Source organism: Leuciscus leuciscus (genome assembly GCF_965113295.1).
Source record: "Leuciscus leuciscus genome assembly, chromosome: 15".
NCBI lineage: Eukaryota > Metazoa > Chordata > Actinopteri > Cypriniformes > Leuciscidae > Leuciscus > Leuciscus leuciscus.
The window spans coordinates 8,992,313-9,009,348 of NC_138739.1; the positions used below are offsets into that span (position 1 = coordinate 8,992,313).

The following is a 17,036-nucleotide window of genomic DNA, read 5'->3' on the forward strand; positions in this document are numbered from 1 at the left end:
CGTTTACTGTTACTGTTTACTGCTTACTGCTTACTGTTTACTGCTTACTGTTACTGTTTACTGCTTACTGCTTACTGTTTACTGCTTACTGCTTACTGTTTACTGCTTACTGTTACTGTTACTGTTTACTGCTTACTGTTACTGTTTACTGTTACTGCTTACTGTTTACTGTTTACTGCTTACTGTTTACTGTTTACTGCTTACTGTTACTGTTTACTGTTACTGCTTACTGTTAGAGCCATAACTACATAAAAATATATATATTTACCATTATATCAAATTATGTTTTTTGATAAATGTATATTTTGTGTTATTTGTACTGTATCACATGACTTTGACTAGTTATATACGCGTTATATACGTAACAATTTTGAAGAAGAAGATGGAAGAATGTTTGTTGGTGCTAGACAATCTTTTGACCGTAGAAAAGGCTAGAATTAATGTTTTTGGAACGTGAATACGTGCAAAGTAGATTTGAGTTTGATTTCTCTAATAATGTAACAAGACAAAGAAAAAGTAAAGCTTTACAAGACAAGTTATAGATCCATGCATCAAATCCTTTGTGCAAAACCCTTTTGGAAATAAAGAAGAAGGGACTCAAACACACAGAGAGATTCAGTTGGTGCACACAGTAATTCAATATCTTACCGTTATTTGGATGGTCAACAACATCATCTCTGCGAACTGGACCTGTTTAAACAATAATTGATGCAAGTTAACTTTTCGATTGTGGTTTCAGAGTAGTGTGTGGGTTTTTTTGTGTTTTTTTATTCATATTGCCCTCCGGAGTGAAATTAATTTATTTAACTGCTATTTTTTTTTTAATTCTAAACATTTTTCAAGCAAGATACATTTACTTAAAGAAAAATCTGCCATGGGGTCCGAAAAATAAACTTGCATGAAAAGTTGATATCTTATGTCATTTCAGTGACAAATTACTTTTTGCAGTGTTGTATGTACTGTTTACTGTTACTGTTTACGTTACTGTTCTGTTTACTCTTACGGTTTACTGTTTACTGTTACTGTTACTGTTTACTGTTACTGTTTACGTTACTGTTCTGTTTACTCTTACGGTTTACTGTTACTGTTTACGTTACTGTTCTGTTTACTCTTACGGTTTACTGTTTACTGTTACTGTTATGGTTTACTGTTACTGTTTACTGTTACTTTTACTGTTTACCGTTACTGTTTACTGATACTGTTGGTTTACTGTTACTGTTTACTGTTATGGTTTACTGTTTACTGTTATGGTTTACTGTTTACTGTTACTGTTTACTGTTACTGTTTACGTTACTGTTCTGTTTACTCTTACAGTTTACTGTTACTGTTTACGTTACTGTTCTGTTTACTCTTACGGTTTACTGTTTACTGTTACTGTTATGGTTTACTGTTACTGTTTACTGTTACTTTTACTGTTTACCGTTACTGTTTACTGATACTGTTGGTTTACTGTTACTGTTTACTGTTATGGTTTACTGTTTACTGTTATGGTTTACTGTTTCTGTTACTATTACTGTTTACTGTTACTGTTTGACCAACCACCTTTCTAATCATAAAGAGAAACTGTGGGCTGTATCAATCAGAGACTGCGTCTGAAATCACATACTCTCTTGAATAGGTACTTATTTTGGATAAGTAATGAATTCACGACTGCTAAAATAGTATGTTCTATATGTGTGTAGTTTGAATGTAATCCGGACATACTACACTTACCATGTTGTCATTATCATGTGACATACCAACGTCATTTCTGTCAGTTCTGCCAATGACTGTCATTCATAAATCCTTTCCCGTGGCTTCATGGGATTGTAAAGTGTCCATCATATGCACACTTAAGAATCCCGCCAGAAGTAGAAGGTCATCCGGGTACTTTTTGCCTACTTTTTTCACAAGTACTGTGAATTCGGACATACTTCTTTTGTCACATACTGTTTTTTTGCCTACTTTTTTTGTGACCAGTGCTGGCAAAATGAGTCGCAATAAGCAATTTTTCAAAAATGAGTTATTATTCTTTTCACATTGTCTATTAAAAAAAATCTTCAAAATGATGTATGATTTGTTGGAATCAGACAAAAAATGAATGTTGAAAACAAAATTAATTTGAAATCGCTAGAGTCAGCGAAGTCAATGTTGAGTAAAAATCTCAAAATATCAACAGTCTAAAGACATTTCTGTCTTTAAAAGAACTTGGCAAACACAACAATCAGTACATATAGTAATATATATGAAGTATTATCTTACTACTGTTTAGAGGAATAGCTTGTTCCTGTTCCTCAGGAGTCTGCTCTGTTATAAAATAATACAATAATTTATACAGTGAAGCAAGTAGCAGAAGAATCAATTTCTACCACAATCTAGCAGATGTTTTTATTTTGGTTACAAGGTTTTGTGGTTACATATTTTTCTCATTGTATCAGCTGTATGTAACACTTACCCGTTTCTTTTGCTTTTGCAAATTTCTTGTAAAAGTAAACAGCAACAGCCAGCACAGCTGCCAGCAGGACACCAACACATATACCCACTATAGTGCCAACAAACAGTCCTTGTGCTGTAACAGAGAAGGAATAGGTCCAGTAACTATCTAATGTATCTTACAATACCTGTTCATGATCTGTTGAAGCTGTGAGACTATTTTGCACTACCTTGTTTTTTGTTTTCACTTTTAAATCCAAATATTGTATGTACATGATAATGTTAGCCTGGTTATAGATATACCTTCACATGTGTGACAGAGTGTGTTGATGTCCAGATGTGTGGTCTGGTTGCTGATGGGATTTTTCAGCACACAGCTGTAGGTGTTTTTATCCTGATATTCCACCTCCAGAGCTAGAGAGAGACTGATGCTGAGATCACACACACTGGTGCTGGACAATACACTGATTCCTTTGTACCAGGAGAGAGTCGCATCACACACATTCAACACTGATGAACACACCAATGAACATGATGATGAAGATGATGAAGAACAGTCTCTGCTGATGACAGGAACAGGCAGACGAGCTGGAAAACATGAGAGAATAATCAGGCTGAAGATAATTTGAATGAGATCTGAATGACACTTAAACCAGTAGTTTGACATGTTTACAAATGTCAAGTCAAGTCAAGTCAAGTATATTTGTATAGCGCTTTTCACAATACAGATTGTATCAAAGCAGCTTCACAGTATTAAATTAAAATAATACAACAAAGTTTGTTCCAAGAGGAATTTATTGATTGATCAAATTAAATTAAATATCCCCAAAATATCCCCAACTGAGCAAGCCAAAGGCAACACGTAAATGTAAATGTACACGTAAATGTATTGGCATTTGATGTGGGAAATCTATTGGCCTCACTTTTTTTAATCAATTTTGTTTAATTTAATATAGATCTTTCTTTTTTTCTCTAGGTTGTAGGTACTTTATAAAACATTTGTATAAAACTTCTAAAACTGATTTAGGTAATAATTTAAGGAATAACTCTGGTTAAAAAAAAACATTTTAAGTTCCATCAATATTGTCTATAGCAGAAAATAATTGACTCGTCACTCAGTTCATTAAGTGTTTTACCTTTGGAGTAATGCATTTACAGCAATTTGTTAAGTTGAAGCAATATAAATTATTCAGATAATTATACCTTATTCGAGTTGTCAAGATCATCATTTGATTTCGGAGAATTGTTTCAGTTGGGTGAACTTTCTTAGATAACACATTTACCAGGTTTACATGGTCATGACATTACACATGACAACAATACACAGGCTGGTACAAAGTTTCATCAAAACATGCTTAACAACAGGCTCCATTCGGTAGAAGTAGGGGGAGGAGTCAGAATAACAATAATAAACACAATCAGTATGTCAGCTTTGTCTACAACAGTTCATGGGCAAATGACTCGAGTAACATCATAGACCTTCAATAAATTCTTATTCCTTTACAAATTTTAGATTAAGTAATATTTATTTTAATGCAAACTTATGTTAATTTATGAACATCAAACGTTTCGATAGAGATAATACCACTGAAAGACTTGAGCTACTCACCATAGACAGTAACATTAAACGTCTTGTACAAGCTCCTGCTGAAAATATTAAATGTATATATTCCAGAGAAATTAGCTGTGATGTTCTTGATAGTAAGAGATACAGACTGTCGGTCCACCAGCAATCTGTCTTTAAATTGCTTAATTTCATAGTTCATTACTATGACAATATTTTCAGGTCCAAAGGTCCACCCTGTCACATCTTCACTCTGTATTTCATCAGTGTGTAGAGTGACCGAGTCTCCCTCAGTCACTGGCACTGACTTCACTGCATCACCAAACACACCTGAAGAACAAACAGAAACGTGTATTCAGATTAGATAACAACACCACAACACAGTAACTGTGAAATCCAAACACGAAAGGAAGCAGCCTTTGTTTGGACCAGAATGGTACTATGGAAATCAATTGGGTACATCAACTGTTTGGTTACCAACATTCTTCAAAATATCTTTGTTTTGTGTTCAGCAGAAGAAAGAAACTCGTACAGGTTTGGAACAACTTGAGGATGAGTAAATGATGACAGAATTTTTGGGTGAACTATCCCTGTGAGTCAGTCATGAAACTACAGAAAAAGCAGTTGTTTTAACCACTTTTAAGCAGTCATTAGACTGCCATTAAAACAGACATGCTGATCGGCCTTTTCATCATTAATTTATTTTCTGAAAACGTGCAATTGCTGAAATAGAACACCGATCATCATAATGGTGACTTCAAACTAAACATTTTCCACCAAACATCTAAACCTCTGTTAATTTTCAATAAGAACTTCTGTAGGCGTCTGACAGAAATAAAGTCTGGTTAGTAATAAATAAAGCTGGTAATGCTGTTTGTGGAGTTGTTTAATCCTCCTCTGCTGAGATCTTCAGATTATTAATGTCTGCTTTTATCAGAGTCTGTGTCTGGAAGTCAGTTGAATTTTCTGTTCTTGTTGTTTCTCCTTCAGAGATTCTGCTTGTTAACAGCAGGTGTTCAAATGTTTGAAAGAATGTTTCGGGAACATCATGCAAATCTTTAAATTACGTTCTATAAACATTTAGGGAACTGGGCATTTTTATGTTCATGAAAACAACTGAACATTCCTAGAAAGTAGTTGATAAAAATTACGTTGAAAGAATGTTTCAGGAACATCATACTAGGCCTATAACTTTTAAAAAAACATCCCTTTAGCATTAAGAAAACTGGACATTTTAACGTTTCCATAACCAAAACAGATTGTTTGGAAAAGGTTCTAAGAACAAATCAGGATCGGGAAGATTGACTTCCCCATGTGAAAATTGAGAACGCGCTCAGGACCGTTTGCCAAGGCTGTGTATACTACAGGTAATAATGTTGTACATAATGTTTAGATTCTTTCACAGACTAAGTGTTTAATTTCATAACCCCTCAAAGAATCGTCGGGAGCCATATTCATTTTGTTTGACCTGTATATGTTTTATTGACTCTCAGTCAAGGTAGCCATCAACTTGCATTCTATGAATAACTTTACAATTCTACTGAAGAATAAAAATATTAAAAGCCAATTTAATTTTTGGGGTGAACTATCCCTTTAAGTACACATGTAAGTGCACTGGAGGAGTGGGACAGTCCTGTCTGTGAAAGGTACAAGGTACAACCGTCACTAGAAACCGCCCTCATACACAACTAGGCTAGTAGCCTATTCATTCGATTCACATGACGTCACTGTAGCTTTGCGCCGCCATCTTTGCGACCGCCGGTCTCAGTAATGCCTGCAATATGTTGTGCAGTTGGCTGCAACAACAGCCTAAAGAGGAACCCTGAACTGGTATTTTATTCTATACCAAAAGAAGAGAGAATCATTTATTTAAAAGACTTGAAGTCTCATGTTGGTTTGTGGTTAATTATATTTCCATTATACTCTCAGTGGCCAACATTATACAGACAGATATCGACAGATAATGTTTTGTCTTCATTTTATTGTTGGATCTGTTTAAATGCACTTTATCATGGTTAGTAAGATTTGGGGTTGTTTTGAATATAACTGTTTGTCTGTCTGTTAGTTAATACCTACCTAAATCTAAGAAATATTTTTCTGAAGTTCATAAAGATATTGTCTTCGTCACATGCGCTTTAGATGTTATTTTGTGTAAGTAACGTTAGCTCTGCAGACGATGCATAATATCATCCTTGAAATGCATATTAAAGGACTAGTTCTTCCAAAAATGATAATTCTGCCGTCATTTACTCACCTTCATGTGCAAACCCTTAAGTTTACTTTCCGTGGAAGACAAAGGGACATTTTTGAATATGTAGCCTAATGGAGACTCTTCTTGTCGATGTAATGAAAGTGAATGAGTAACGTTAGCCTACTGGGGGCTGTCACGCAAAAAAATAATAATAATAAAAGACAAAAAAACATCACAAAAGTATCATAAAAGTGATCTAATACGACTCGTCCGTTATATTAATATAGTTATTTATTCATATGATAGCTTTATGTGACGAACAAACTGCAATTTAAGTCGTTATATTATAATCACTGATGACCTTACCTCTTGATAGCTTTTAATCGCAGCCGAATCGTGAGTGAATCATTCAAAAAGATTCGACTCGAAAGATTCTTTCATTTCGATATTTGTGTGTATTAAACCTTCTCTCTGTAATTGAACATCTGTTCTTTCGGACAGATATGGCAGTATTTGATCATATTCGGCTGATGTCTCTGGCTGTGCTGATGGACGGATTAGATATATTCATTCATGCTGAACAGCTGCAGATTCATAGATTCATTCATGACATCGCCTCGACTCTCATGAACGCGCGCCATGAAGCTCTATGACTTAAGTATTTCTATATCATGAAAGGCCAATTGGGGCAAGTCTGGGGCAGATAATAATGGACTAAAGAAAACTGGGGGTAACAAATAAGGATCGGAGCCTAAAATATAATTTTTCTCCAGGTATCTCTGTCTCTCTCTCTCATTCAAATGGGCAGTTTGGGCGGCCATACCGGGCGAGTCGGTCGCAAATATGGCGGCGTTCTATTTGTTGTGACGTCGGTGGCATCTATGAATACAAGCTGCAAACATTCACTATTCCTCAAGAAGGAAACACTTAGAGTCAGAGGCATTTCAACTTTTAGACAGGAAGATCGGTGTAAATTGTTCAGATAATGTTTTCTGCTAAACGTGTAGGCTAAATATGTAGCGTTTGAGGAGCGGAGATTTAACACAATCTCTGGAGAGAGGTTAGTTGTGTTGCTGTCAGAAAACAACACGCTGCTTCGTTTAAAACTGACGGGGTTCAGTCCATGTCATCAAAAAGGTACTTATGCAAATACCTTAAGAAGAAGGAAAATGTTATCTGTAGTTTCTGCTACAGCCACAAATACTAGGAAATGTGGAAAAAAAGAGCTACAGATTACGACACTGTTAATAGATCTGATCGACTACAAAACATAGTTTTAGAGAGGTTTTTATTTGTCCCGCCCCTCGACCGCTTTATGGTGACGACCGCTTGCCCTGACTTCACAAATTCTTATAAAGGTCAATATCATACTATTCTTTTATTAAAACACTTAGCTTGTTAAAAAATTCACACATCTATTTTGTAGTAATGTATAGCCTACCTGCAGTGCTGTTAAAAAAAGTTTAATAAAGCTGTACAGGTTCAAACGATTGAAACCGAAAGTGCGTTTAACTTACCTTCTATGTGAATTAATAAAAATGAAAAAATGAAAAAATTGCTCTTCATATCGCTGTATAGTTTAGTAAAAATCTGAGTGAAGAAACATGAAAAGTGATCGAAATGGGCCGATCCGAATGGTCGTCCCGTCACCACTTACTTCTGAACCGACAAAAAAATTTTTTTTTTTTAAAGACACTTAACCCAGTGCTAGCCTACTGACTGAGATCCACAGGTGTCTAATCTTGATAACAGTTGTTTGTTTCCACACAAAAAAAGAGTGATTTAAACTATCTCAGATGAAAGCTCAGAGCGGGTTACACGCTTGGTCGCGCGCAATAAGAGAGAAATGGACTATATCGCCATCTATCACACAAAGGTCACGGTGTTTCACTTCACTTTTGTGACGCAAGTTATCATGGCTTGATATTCATGACTAGCTTTTTCAAAAGTTTCCTTGTCTGAGTCTTCTCTCAAAGGGACATAATGGACTTGTTATTCAGCTGCAACAAAGATTTTTGTATTTCACGAGTTTCTTTTCTATACGAATGCCCTTAAAATTATGAAAAGTAAAAATGCAAAAAACGCTAAAATGCAACGTTTTGCTATAATAGAAGATTAGGAATTGAAAATAAACCCTAATTAATTTTTTTACATTTTTTTTTTTTTTCAATCCATTTTTGCACCTGATTACTGTTATATTGCAATGATGTATTATTTTTGCCATGTTGTTTGTGCATGATATGCAGTGATGCAGTGCAGGTAGAAAACCCCCAACATCTTCAATTTCACTTAAAAAAAATAAAAAATACTTATTATATATTGAAAAGGTCTTGGTGCATCTTGTTCGCACACTGTTCTCTCTCTGTCTGTGTTGTAAATGCAAAAAAGCACATTTAAAAGCCAAATCATTTGCATGATTAAAGTCAGGTTGGAGCAATAACCATCAATGTCTGAGTTTACAAATGTCATTGTCATATTCTCTAAAAAGCAAAGGTCTAATTTTGCAGCTAATAGTAATATTACCCACAACAATCGTTCTTAGTACTTAAATGTAATTTTTAGCATTTTAGAATCGACCCACAGGAAGTATATGTTTTTATAAAGCAGAAAGAAAATGATATGTGATTCACTGAATGCATGACAATCTGTGGAGTTTGTGAGTCAAAGTGAAACCTGTTGTGGCCTCATTTATTTATCTAGAACAAAAAGCGGGTTCATTTGTTAGGAGGACAGCGTGTGCACGAGAGTTTGTGGGTGAAGAGCTTCTTTCCTTTCATTAACATGAACATCACAGTCTGAATTCCACATCAAACAAACATTTACAGCGAAATAATATAGTAAATGTAGTTACACAGAATGTTATTTTCTGATTTTATTTCACCTTCAACCATATAGGATACAGCAAATAAATAAATAGATAACCTGAGGCTGTCTGCCAACAAGAATAGTTTATGCTATACATAAACATGTTTGCAACTCTAACCTCAGCACTGCGACCTCAGCGAGTGTGTGTAGACTCAAGACTTACATTTTTTTAGAGGAGGATTCACATGCATCGCCTGGTCACTCTTAATGTTGACATTCATTTTGAGTTATTGACTGTTTAGCGAACAGCTTAGAAAATGGCCCATGCGTTTGTTTTGTTCTGTTTGTACTGGTTGGGTCTTGTTGGTAAGTTATTTATTATTAAAATATCTCCAGTAATCAATAAATTGATTAACTCTCATACTGCGTCATTACCATCATCTACAGAATGTTGTGAAAAGTTTTTGAATATTTTTTCAGAAAAAGTTAATACAATCAGAGCTAGTTTTAGTGCTTTGAAGGGCTTGACAGGAGGTATTTTTTAAAGTGTTAATAATTTTGATCAATTTGATATGGTTACTACTGAGGATATTAAACTGATCGTTGACAAATTGAAACGACCCGCTGCAAGTTGGGATGTTTTGCCTTCTGACTTGTTGTCCGAGACGTTTGATTATACTGGGTCTTGTATTACTGCTATTGTCAATTGCAGTCTTTATACAGGCATTTTTCCTCATAATTTTAAGCAGGCGGTTATTCAGCCCCTTCTTAAAAAGCCTAACCTTGATCCTTTGGATTTTAATAATTATCGGCCCATTTCTAAGCTGCCTTGTATTTCCAAAGTGTTGGAAAAGGTAGTTTTAACACAGTTAAGTTCGTATCTGGCCAATCATGAGTTGTTAGATGCTTTTCAGTCTGGTTTCAGAGTAGGACATAGTACTGAATCTGCTCTACTGCGAGTTTCAAATGACATGCTACTCATTGCAGACTCAGGGACCTGAGGAGCTTTAATTATGTTAGATCTGAGTGCAGCTTTTGATTTAATCGATCACATTATTCTTATTGATCGGTTGGAACATGTAGTGGGGCTGAGAGGGACGGTTTTAAAATGGTTCTCCTCATATCTAAAGGGACGCTTATGTTCTGTTAGGGTTTGGGGATTTTTCCTCTAAGTCAATTGTTTTGGAGTGTGGAGTACCACAAGGTTCAATATTGGGCCCTATTCTATTTTCTTTGTTTCTTTTGCCCTTGGGCATCATTTTTAAGAAACATGGTATTTCATATCATTTATATGCAGACGACATTCAGGTATATTTACCGATCAGTGCTGGTGTCCCTAGCACTAATCAATCCTTGGTACTATGTTTGCAGGATGTGATTGCCTGGTTAGAGCAAAACGGCCTGAAGTTAAATGCCAGCAAATCGGAAGTTTTGGTTTTCGGGACAAACAATGACGACAGGGACTTAGGGGGCCTTCTTGGCTCTTGGGAAACATATGTTCAACCCAAAGTAAGAAATTTAGGGGTCATTTTTGATTGTGCTCTTATGTTCGATCATCAGGTCAAAAATGTGGTAAAAAATTGCTTCTACCAATTAAGGACAATTGCGAAAATGAAGTCTTTTCTGTCTGTTCCTGACTTAGAAAAAGTTATTCATGCATTCATTACTTCTCGTTTGGATTATTGTAATGCTCTTTATGTTGGTATCAGTCAATCTCTTATTTCGAAGTTGCAGATGGTACAAAATGCTGCCGCAAGGCTCCTTACTGGTGTCAGGAAAAGGGAGCACATTACTCCAGTTCTGGAAAGACTGCTTTGGCTCCCTGTGAAACAGCGAATACAGTACAAGGTTTTGTTGTACGTTTATAAAGCTGTGCATGATTTGGCCCCGAAATATATTAAGGACTTGGTGCGTATGAACTCTTGCAGAGCACAAAGGTACTCCAATTGTCTTCAATTGTTTGTACCGAGAACTCGCTTAAAAACAAAAGGGGATCGAGCTTTTTCAGTTGTTGGTCCTAGACTGTGGAATGCACTTCCTCCTGATGTAAGGTCTGCATCCTCAGTTGTGGTTTTTAAATCTCGTCTCAAGACGTATCTTTACTCTGTGGCTTTTAATTCTTGACCTTGTCATTGTATGTCATGTATTTTATGTATTTTTTATCTATTTTATTTTATTTTATTTTAAAATCTCTTGGATGTTCAGTCCTTTGGCCTACATTGTAGCATAAAGGGCTATATAAATAAATAAGACTTGAGACTTGAGACTTGAAAACTGATTTTATATAAAAAGTTTAACCAATAGAAAGTTCTGAGTTGTGTCTGAATAACCATTTCGGACCATCCATGCTCCTAATGTGTGTGCACTAACTTGGATGGGTTAAATGCAGAGGACAAATTCTCTTAGTATGGGTTACCATACTTGGCCTTGCATGTCACTTCACTTATTAAACATGGTTAACAGTATTCTTTTCTTTATGTGTCACCTTTTTAAATGCAAAAGTAATTGTCAGTGCACCTTAAAGAAAATTAAATGCAAAATACAAAATATTTGTCTAAATTTGATCATGCCACGTGTCATTATTTCTCCTGTAGACTATTCATTAAACACAATTAAAGGCTTGCAAAATATAGCTGGGGAGTGCCCTGTCCATAAATATTATTAATGATGCTGTCGGCATGTGAGCAAGACTTCAAGTGTTTAATTAATTATTATTTTTTACAGTGTCATGCTATTTTTTTTTAAGTATCTTCTATAGAGGAGAACAAAACTTATGATTAGGCGTCATTAAAAAAAAAAAAAAAAAAGTGAGAATAATGCAGCCTAACTTACGTTTAGAACATTTTAAATGAAGTAACGTAATGCGATTGTGATGATGAATCAAGTGGGCGGGGCCAGCCGTGACTTTTCGCTTTCATTGGATTGTGAATCTTCAAAGCTGATCCTCGCGAAAGAACATACACGCCTCAGTAATTCACGCGCGTGTCGAAACGTTGTTTGTTTAACCTGACGACTGTGGATTAGCGGATCCGGGTTCAGCTTTCGTTATAAAGCCTGACATCACCAGAGGAGCTGACATATCGTCTTCTTTATTGATAACATTAAGAAGCTTTCATTTATTTCGTCCTTTGGTGTGTTACCTGAGGTGGATGTATCGCCAGGTGCTCGTGCTCGCGGTCTTCGCCGCTATTCAATGCGGGTTTCCAGCATCATGCGCTCGTAATTTAAATTACAGACCAATCATCGGTAAGGATAACATTTCATATTTCGAATCATCAACCTTAAGATTTAAGAGATTTCACTTTTTTAATTTTTTATGTGCTATTCCGCTTAAAGTAGTCTATGGTGTATGTTGATGTTATGATATTAGGCTACATCTCATATTTTTTTGCTATGTCATGCGATTCTTTCTTTTTTTTCTTCCTTTTTTATCGGAGCATCTTTTTTCTCCGCAGCTCCGTTGGTGGAACGTTCTAGTTTCTTCTAAATTATTTATTAACTCTTCAATGACACGGCAACAGTAAAGGGGTTTAAACATATGGTTGGGCGAGCACTTAACCTTGCAGACAGAAACAGAAAAAGAAAATGCTTAAATGTCTCCTAGCTTGGTAAAATGAGTCTGGTTGGATGTTTCTCTTGTTGTGGTTGTGACATTGGCTGCTAAACGCCAGCTTGACTGACAAGCTAAACCTGCTAAGACATGCAAACCCCTATAGCCTGATGTTTTCAGTAGCTAAAATCCCCTTTCTTCTAATAAACATGTCTTTTGTGTTTCAGGAATTTTAGCCCAGGAAAACTTGGAGGACGACCCTCATGCCCAGGGATCTTCTTATATAGCTGCATCATATGTGAAACATTTGGAGTCAGCTGGTGCCAGGGTTGTACCGATCCGGTATGTTAAACACAAGCTATACATTAATAATAATAATAAAATTAAAAAAAGAATACACACAAATAAATATGTTTGTTTGCAGCATAAATCGGACAGAGGAGGAGTATGAAAAACTATTCAACGCAATAAATGGGTGAGTGTTTCTGAATAGTTTGACTTTATCTGTGTTTTCCATGTGGAGAAAGAAAATAGTGCAAAGTACTTTTCTATCCGTGTTGGATTATGGTGATCTGTTCTCTACATGCATTTACATGACTATTTTAGGTAAATTACCTTTTTATATTTTCTAATCTTTTATCTTATCACACAAACTGCTATTGCACTAGACCTACAACTCAAATTTGCTTTAAAGTTCATAGGGTGCATTCAGCATTTGGTCAAATTTTCTTCCTCTTTTTATGTTCACTGGACCTAGAGCGAATTGCAAAATGTAATTGATATAAATAAATAAATAAATAAAGTTCCTCCTTTGAGCAAATTTTAAAGGTAAAGGGAAAACATGTACTTGTCTCTTATGTGCGTCCGACTTAAATCAGGACTCTCCGGAAGAAGAGTGTGTTATCTCAATGAGACGTTCTTGGTTAAATAATGGATAAATAAAAATAAAGATGTTTGTAACATGGAAACTGGTCCAACTAGAGAACAGACACACCATGTTCCAAAACCACTGGATTTTCCAAATGGGATGCTTTTTTTAAATTTATTTTTTATTCACCTTTATCCTGCTGATTGTTAACTGTTTTTTAAATTTTTTTTATCTGGTTAGTTTGCTGCTACCTGGAGGAAATGTGGACATTGAAAAGTCTCAGTTTACCAGAGTGTCGAAGATTTTCTATGAACTTGCAATAAAGGTACGTTTAAAAAAAAAACAAAAAAAAAAACTCGTATGTGAAAATGGTAACACTTAATTGTGATGATCCTCCAACAACAGACATTTTACTGACTATAAGTAACTTTACAACTATGTCAGCTTATTCTAACCCAAACTCTTCCAGTCTACTAATACTCTATTAATACTCTAATGAGAGTTAGTAGACATGTAGGTGCAGCATTACTTGTCCGTATAATTATTATTAAACCGTGAAAATTATTTTGAATTGATCTGATTGTACTTTGAGTCGTCTTCTTTATGATCAACAACAGGCGAATGATGTTTCGGATTATTTTCCGATCTGGGGAACCTGTCAGGGTTTCCAGCAGCTCACGGTTCTGACCAGCAACAAGAACCTGTTGACCTTGACCGACACCAAAGCAGTCACCCTGCCGTTGACCTTCAGCCCGGGTTGGTATCCGTGTGTTTTCCACCAAATACATCACATTCTGCATGATTACAAGTGACAGTTAATGGGTGGAGACATATAATAATGCATACTTCTGTGTATAAACATGGCAGAATATATAAATGATGGAAATTGCTGACCACAGTTTGTGTTGTCTGGTTTACCAATTTCATGCATTGGCTCATTATTGTGAGTTAATGGTTGGTCAATGATTTTGATTGATTTACAGGAGCCCAAAACAGCAGGTTGTTCAAAAAATTCCCAAAGGATGTTCTTCAGTCTCTGGCAGAAGAAAACATCACGTCTAATTTCCACAGCTGGAGCTTGTCCATGCAGGTACCAATTCAGCTGTTTAAAGCATATGAGAATTTTTGTCAGAAGTAATTTCACGATGCATAAAATGGAACAATAAAACCAACATTGCCATTATAACCAGTGACTTCTGCATTTCCCATACTGCTTTTTGCATACTGATCAGTCATTGTATATTCACTGTATAAAATGGTTTGCTCTTACAGAATTACAGTGGCAATGCCAAGCTGAAGCGTTTTTATAGGGTCCTGACCACAAATACAGACGGCAAGAAAGAGTTCATTTCCACCATGGAGGGTATGAATGTCTCTCTGTACATCACTGTGTGTGTGTGTGTGTGTGTGTGTGTGTGTGTGTGTGTGTGTGTGTGTGTGTGTGTGTGTGTGTGTGTGTGTGTGTGTGTGTGTGTGTGTGTGTGTGTGTGTGTGTGTGTGTGTGTGTGTGTGTGTGTGTGTGTGTGTGTGTGTGTGTGTGTGTGTGTGTGTGTGTGTGTGTGTGTGTGTGTGTGTGTGTGTGTGTGTGTGTGTGTGTGTGTGTGTGTGTGTGTGTCCGCCCAGTCAGCTGATTTCCACCCTTAAACACCAACTGCTTGGTTTTACATTTAGAAGTATACATGTACATATTGTGGTTTGTTCACATTTTTAGCAAGTGAATCATTTTATTACATTTATATACTTTATGTCCTGTAGCATCTCGATATCCCTTCTACGCGGTGCAGTGGCACCCAGAGAAAAGCCCGTTCGAGTGGATTGATAAACCCGGTATGGTGCACACCCTCTCAGCCATCAAAGCCACTTTCTACACTGCCCACTTCTTTGTTTCTGAAGGTTGGTCATCTAAAAAAGAATGGAAGTTGCAATATTAATTTGGGAATCTTTCATCTTGGTCTTCTTTTAACTTTTCAATTTGACTTAACTTGGTGTTAAAAACTTGGGTTTGTTTCGAAAACAATCAACATTCAAGAGATTTTAAGTAGCATAGAGTCAGAAATGTTTGCTTTCTGACCACTGAATTTATGTATTGATGTGCTTAATTTTTCAGCAATGAAAAACCATCATCGTTTTTCTTCGCAAAGTGAAGAGGAAAAAGCTCTAATTTACAACTATCAGCCCGTCTTCAATGGCCTGGACAGCATCTTCCTACAAAATTACTACTTCGATTAAGTGTTTTAAGTCATTACTCTTCATATTCATCGTGGCAAGAAAATTATTTTTAAATGATTTCTTTTCTCATACAGTTTGCCAAAACTTGATGTTGGGAATGCCGAGTTGTGTTTTAAAGTTCATGCTTTTAATGTTGCTCTTGATTGTAGATTCTGGATGTAGATGTGAAGTGTTCTAGAATCATCATGATGGAATGTATCGAATTAGTTATATCCAATTCAGAAGTCGTATTATATAGGCCTATGCATCTTCTAGTGCCATCGTTTTAAAGTCAAACTTTGTCATCTTTCGCAGGGTTCACAAGCATGCCAATGCAATGTTAAAATGTTGTATTGCTTTGTAAATTTAAGGGAAAATAAAATGGATTTAAACTCTTGTTTTAAGTCAATTTCATATGGCAAGTCATTCACCACTCAGTAGGGGGCAGCAGTGACAGGTCAAACTTTATGGTACGTTTACAAAGTAACAGACAAGCCTTCTCAAAACATTTATTTTTTTTGCTCTTTTAAGAGGTGGGACAACATAAAATTACCAGAAAACAATGAGATCGCAATCTCCTTACAATCAGGTACATTAAGCAGTTTGAGGTACAAAATCAAAATGGAAAAAGTGCAAATTTGCTAATAGCTCTCGTACCAGGACAGAACGGTACAAAACTGAAGCGTTCAACAGCGTTCTACAGTGGCGTCAAACTCTCCTACGTCAAGGCTTATTAAAGAAACAAAAATGCATGTACGTTATATATATAGAGCGTTCTGGAGTACTAACCATTTAAATCTGTTTAGCATGACCTGTTCACGTTTGCTAAGTTGTGTACAATCAGTTTGACCCCTGACATGTGCATAGACTATTATGTACTACAATGTTTCATGCACTTAAAATGAGTAAAGAATAGCCTTTTATCTATTGTGACAAATAAGATTGTTCTTTGACAAACAGACCGTACCATAAACAAGATAACCACCATGAAGATAGCTAGTTAAACACTTTTTTTTTTTATCACGGTTTACTTCTGCTTTTAAAAACACTGAAAACATGTAGAAAACAAAGAAATCGTTGTCTAGCGCCATTTGACACATTTCTGTTTGAAAGACTCTTTTGTTAGAAGAATCTTGTTCTGCTTTGGATGCCGTTGGTGCTGAGCAACGTTAAAGGTGCAATATAAAAAACCTTAACAAAGAGCGACAATAATCCGGTGCGGTGCAGCCATTCCGATCGATGCACAATAAAAGAGCAAGGCATGTAGGCGTCCATCCAGCATTCAGCATGTAGAAACACAATATGCAGCCTGCTTAACTGTAGATACTTGCATTAAAATAAGTAAAATTGAGAATGACTGATTATAGTGTATTATGAGATATACACTGTTTACATCAAGAAAACAACAAAAATTCTTGGTACAATCTCTTTCTCTGTC

The 17,036-nt window shown here is 35.9% G+C and overlaps 2 protein-coding genes across 14 annotated transcripts in view; one reads left to right on the plus strand and one right to left on the minus strand.

Moving 5' to 3' along the window:
• The window catches only part of LOC309476032 (uncharacterized protein), a 30,585-nt gene extending 22,683 nt beyond the window's left edge, over window positions 1-7,902 (minus strand). For 10 of the 13 annotated variants that reach the window (XR_014197909.1, XM_082139151.1, XM_082139145.1 and 7 more), the window contains exons 1-6: window positions 7,685-7,902; window positions 4,022-4,306; window positions 2,716-3,000; window positions 2,435-2,548; window positions 2,242-2,286; window positions 649-690 (exon numbers count right to left, since the gene is read on the minus strand). Coding sequence is in view for 12 of the 13 variants with exons in the window: in XM_082139151.1 (XP_081995277.1) it covers window positions 649-690; window positions 2,242-2,286; window positions 2,435-2,548; window positions 2,716-3,000; window positions 4,022-4,306; window positions 7,685-7,733 (820 nt within the window). In the remaining variant the exon portion in view is untranslated. The remainder of the gene's footprint in view (window positions 1-648; window positions 691-2,241; window positions 2,287-2,434; window positions 2,549-2,715; window positions 3,001-4,021; window positions 4,307-7,684) is intronic. The other 3 variants (XM_082139146.1, XM_082139144.1, XM_082139143.1) reach the window with 3 other exon arrangements.
• A 3,989-nt stretch (window positions 7,903-11,891) lies between these two features.
• On the plus strand, window positions 11,892-15,995 carry LOC309475755 (gamma-glutamyl hydrolase). Its single transcript, XM_082138628.1, has 9 exons — window positions 11,892-12,218; window positions 12,750-12,864; window positions 12,947-12,997; window positions 13,631-13,715; window positions 14,008-14,146; window positions 14,374-14,480; window positions 14,663-14,753; window positions 15,146-15,283; window positions 15,498-15,995. The coding sequence occupies exons 1-9, from the start codon at window positions 12,122-12,124 to the stop codon at window positions 15,617-15,619; spliced, it is 945 nt and encodes a 314-aa protein (XP_081994754.1). The 5' UTR covers window positions 11,892-12,121; the 3' UTR covers window positions 15,620-15,995.
• The last annotated feature ends 1,041 nt before the right edge of the window (window positions 15,996-17,036 follow it).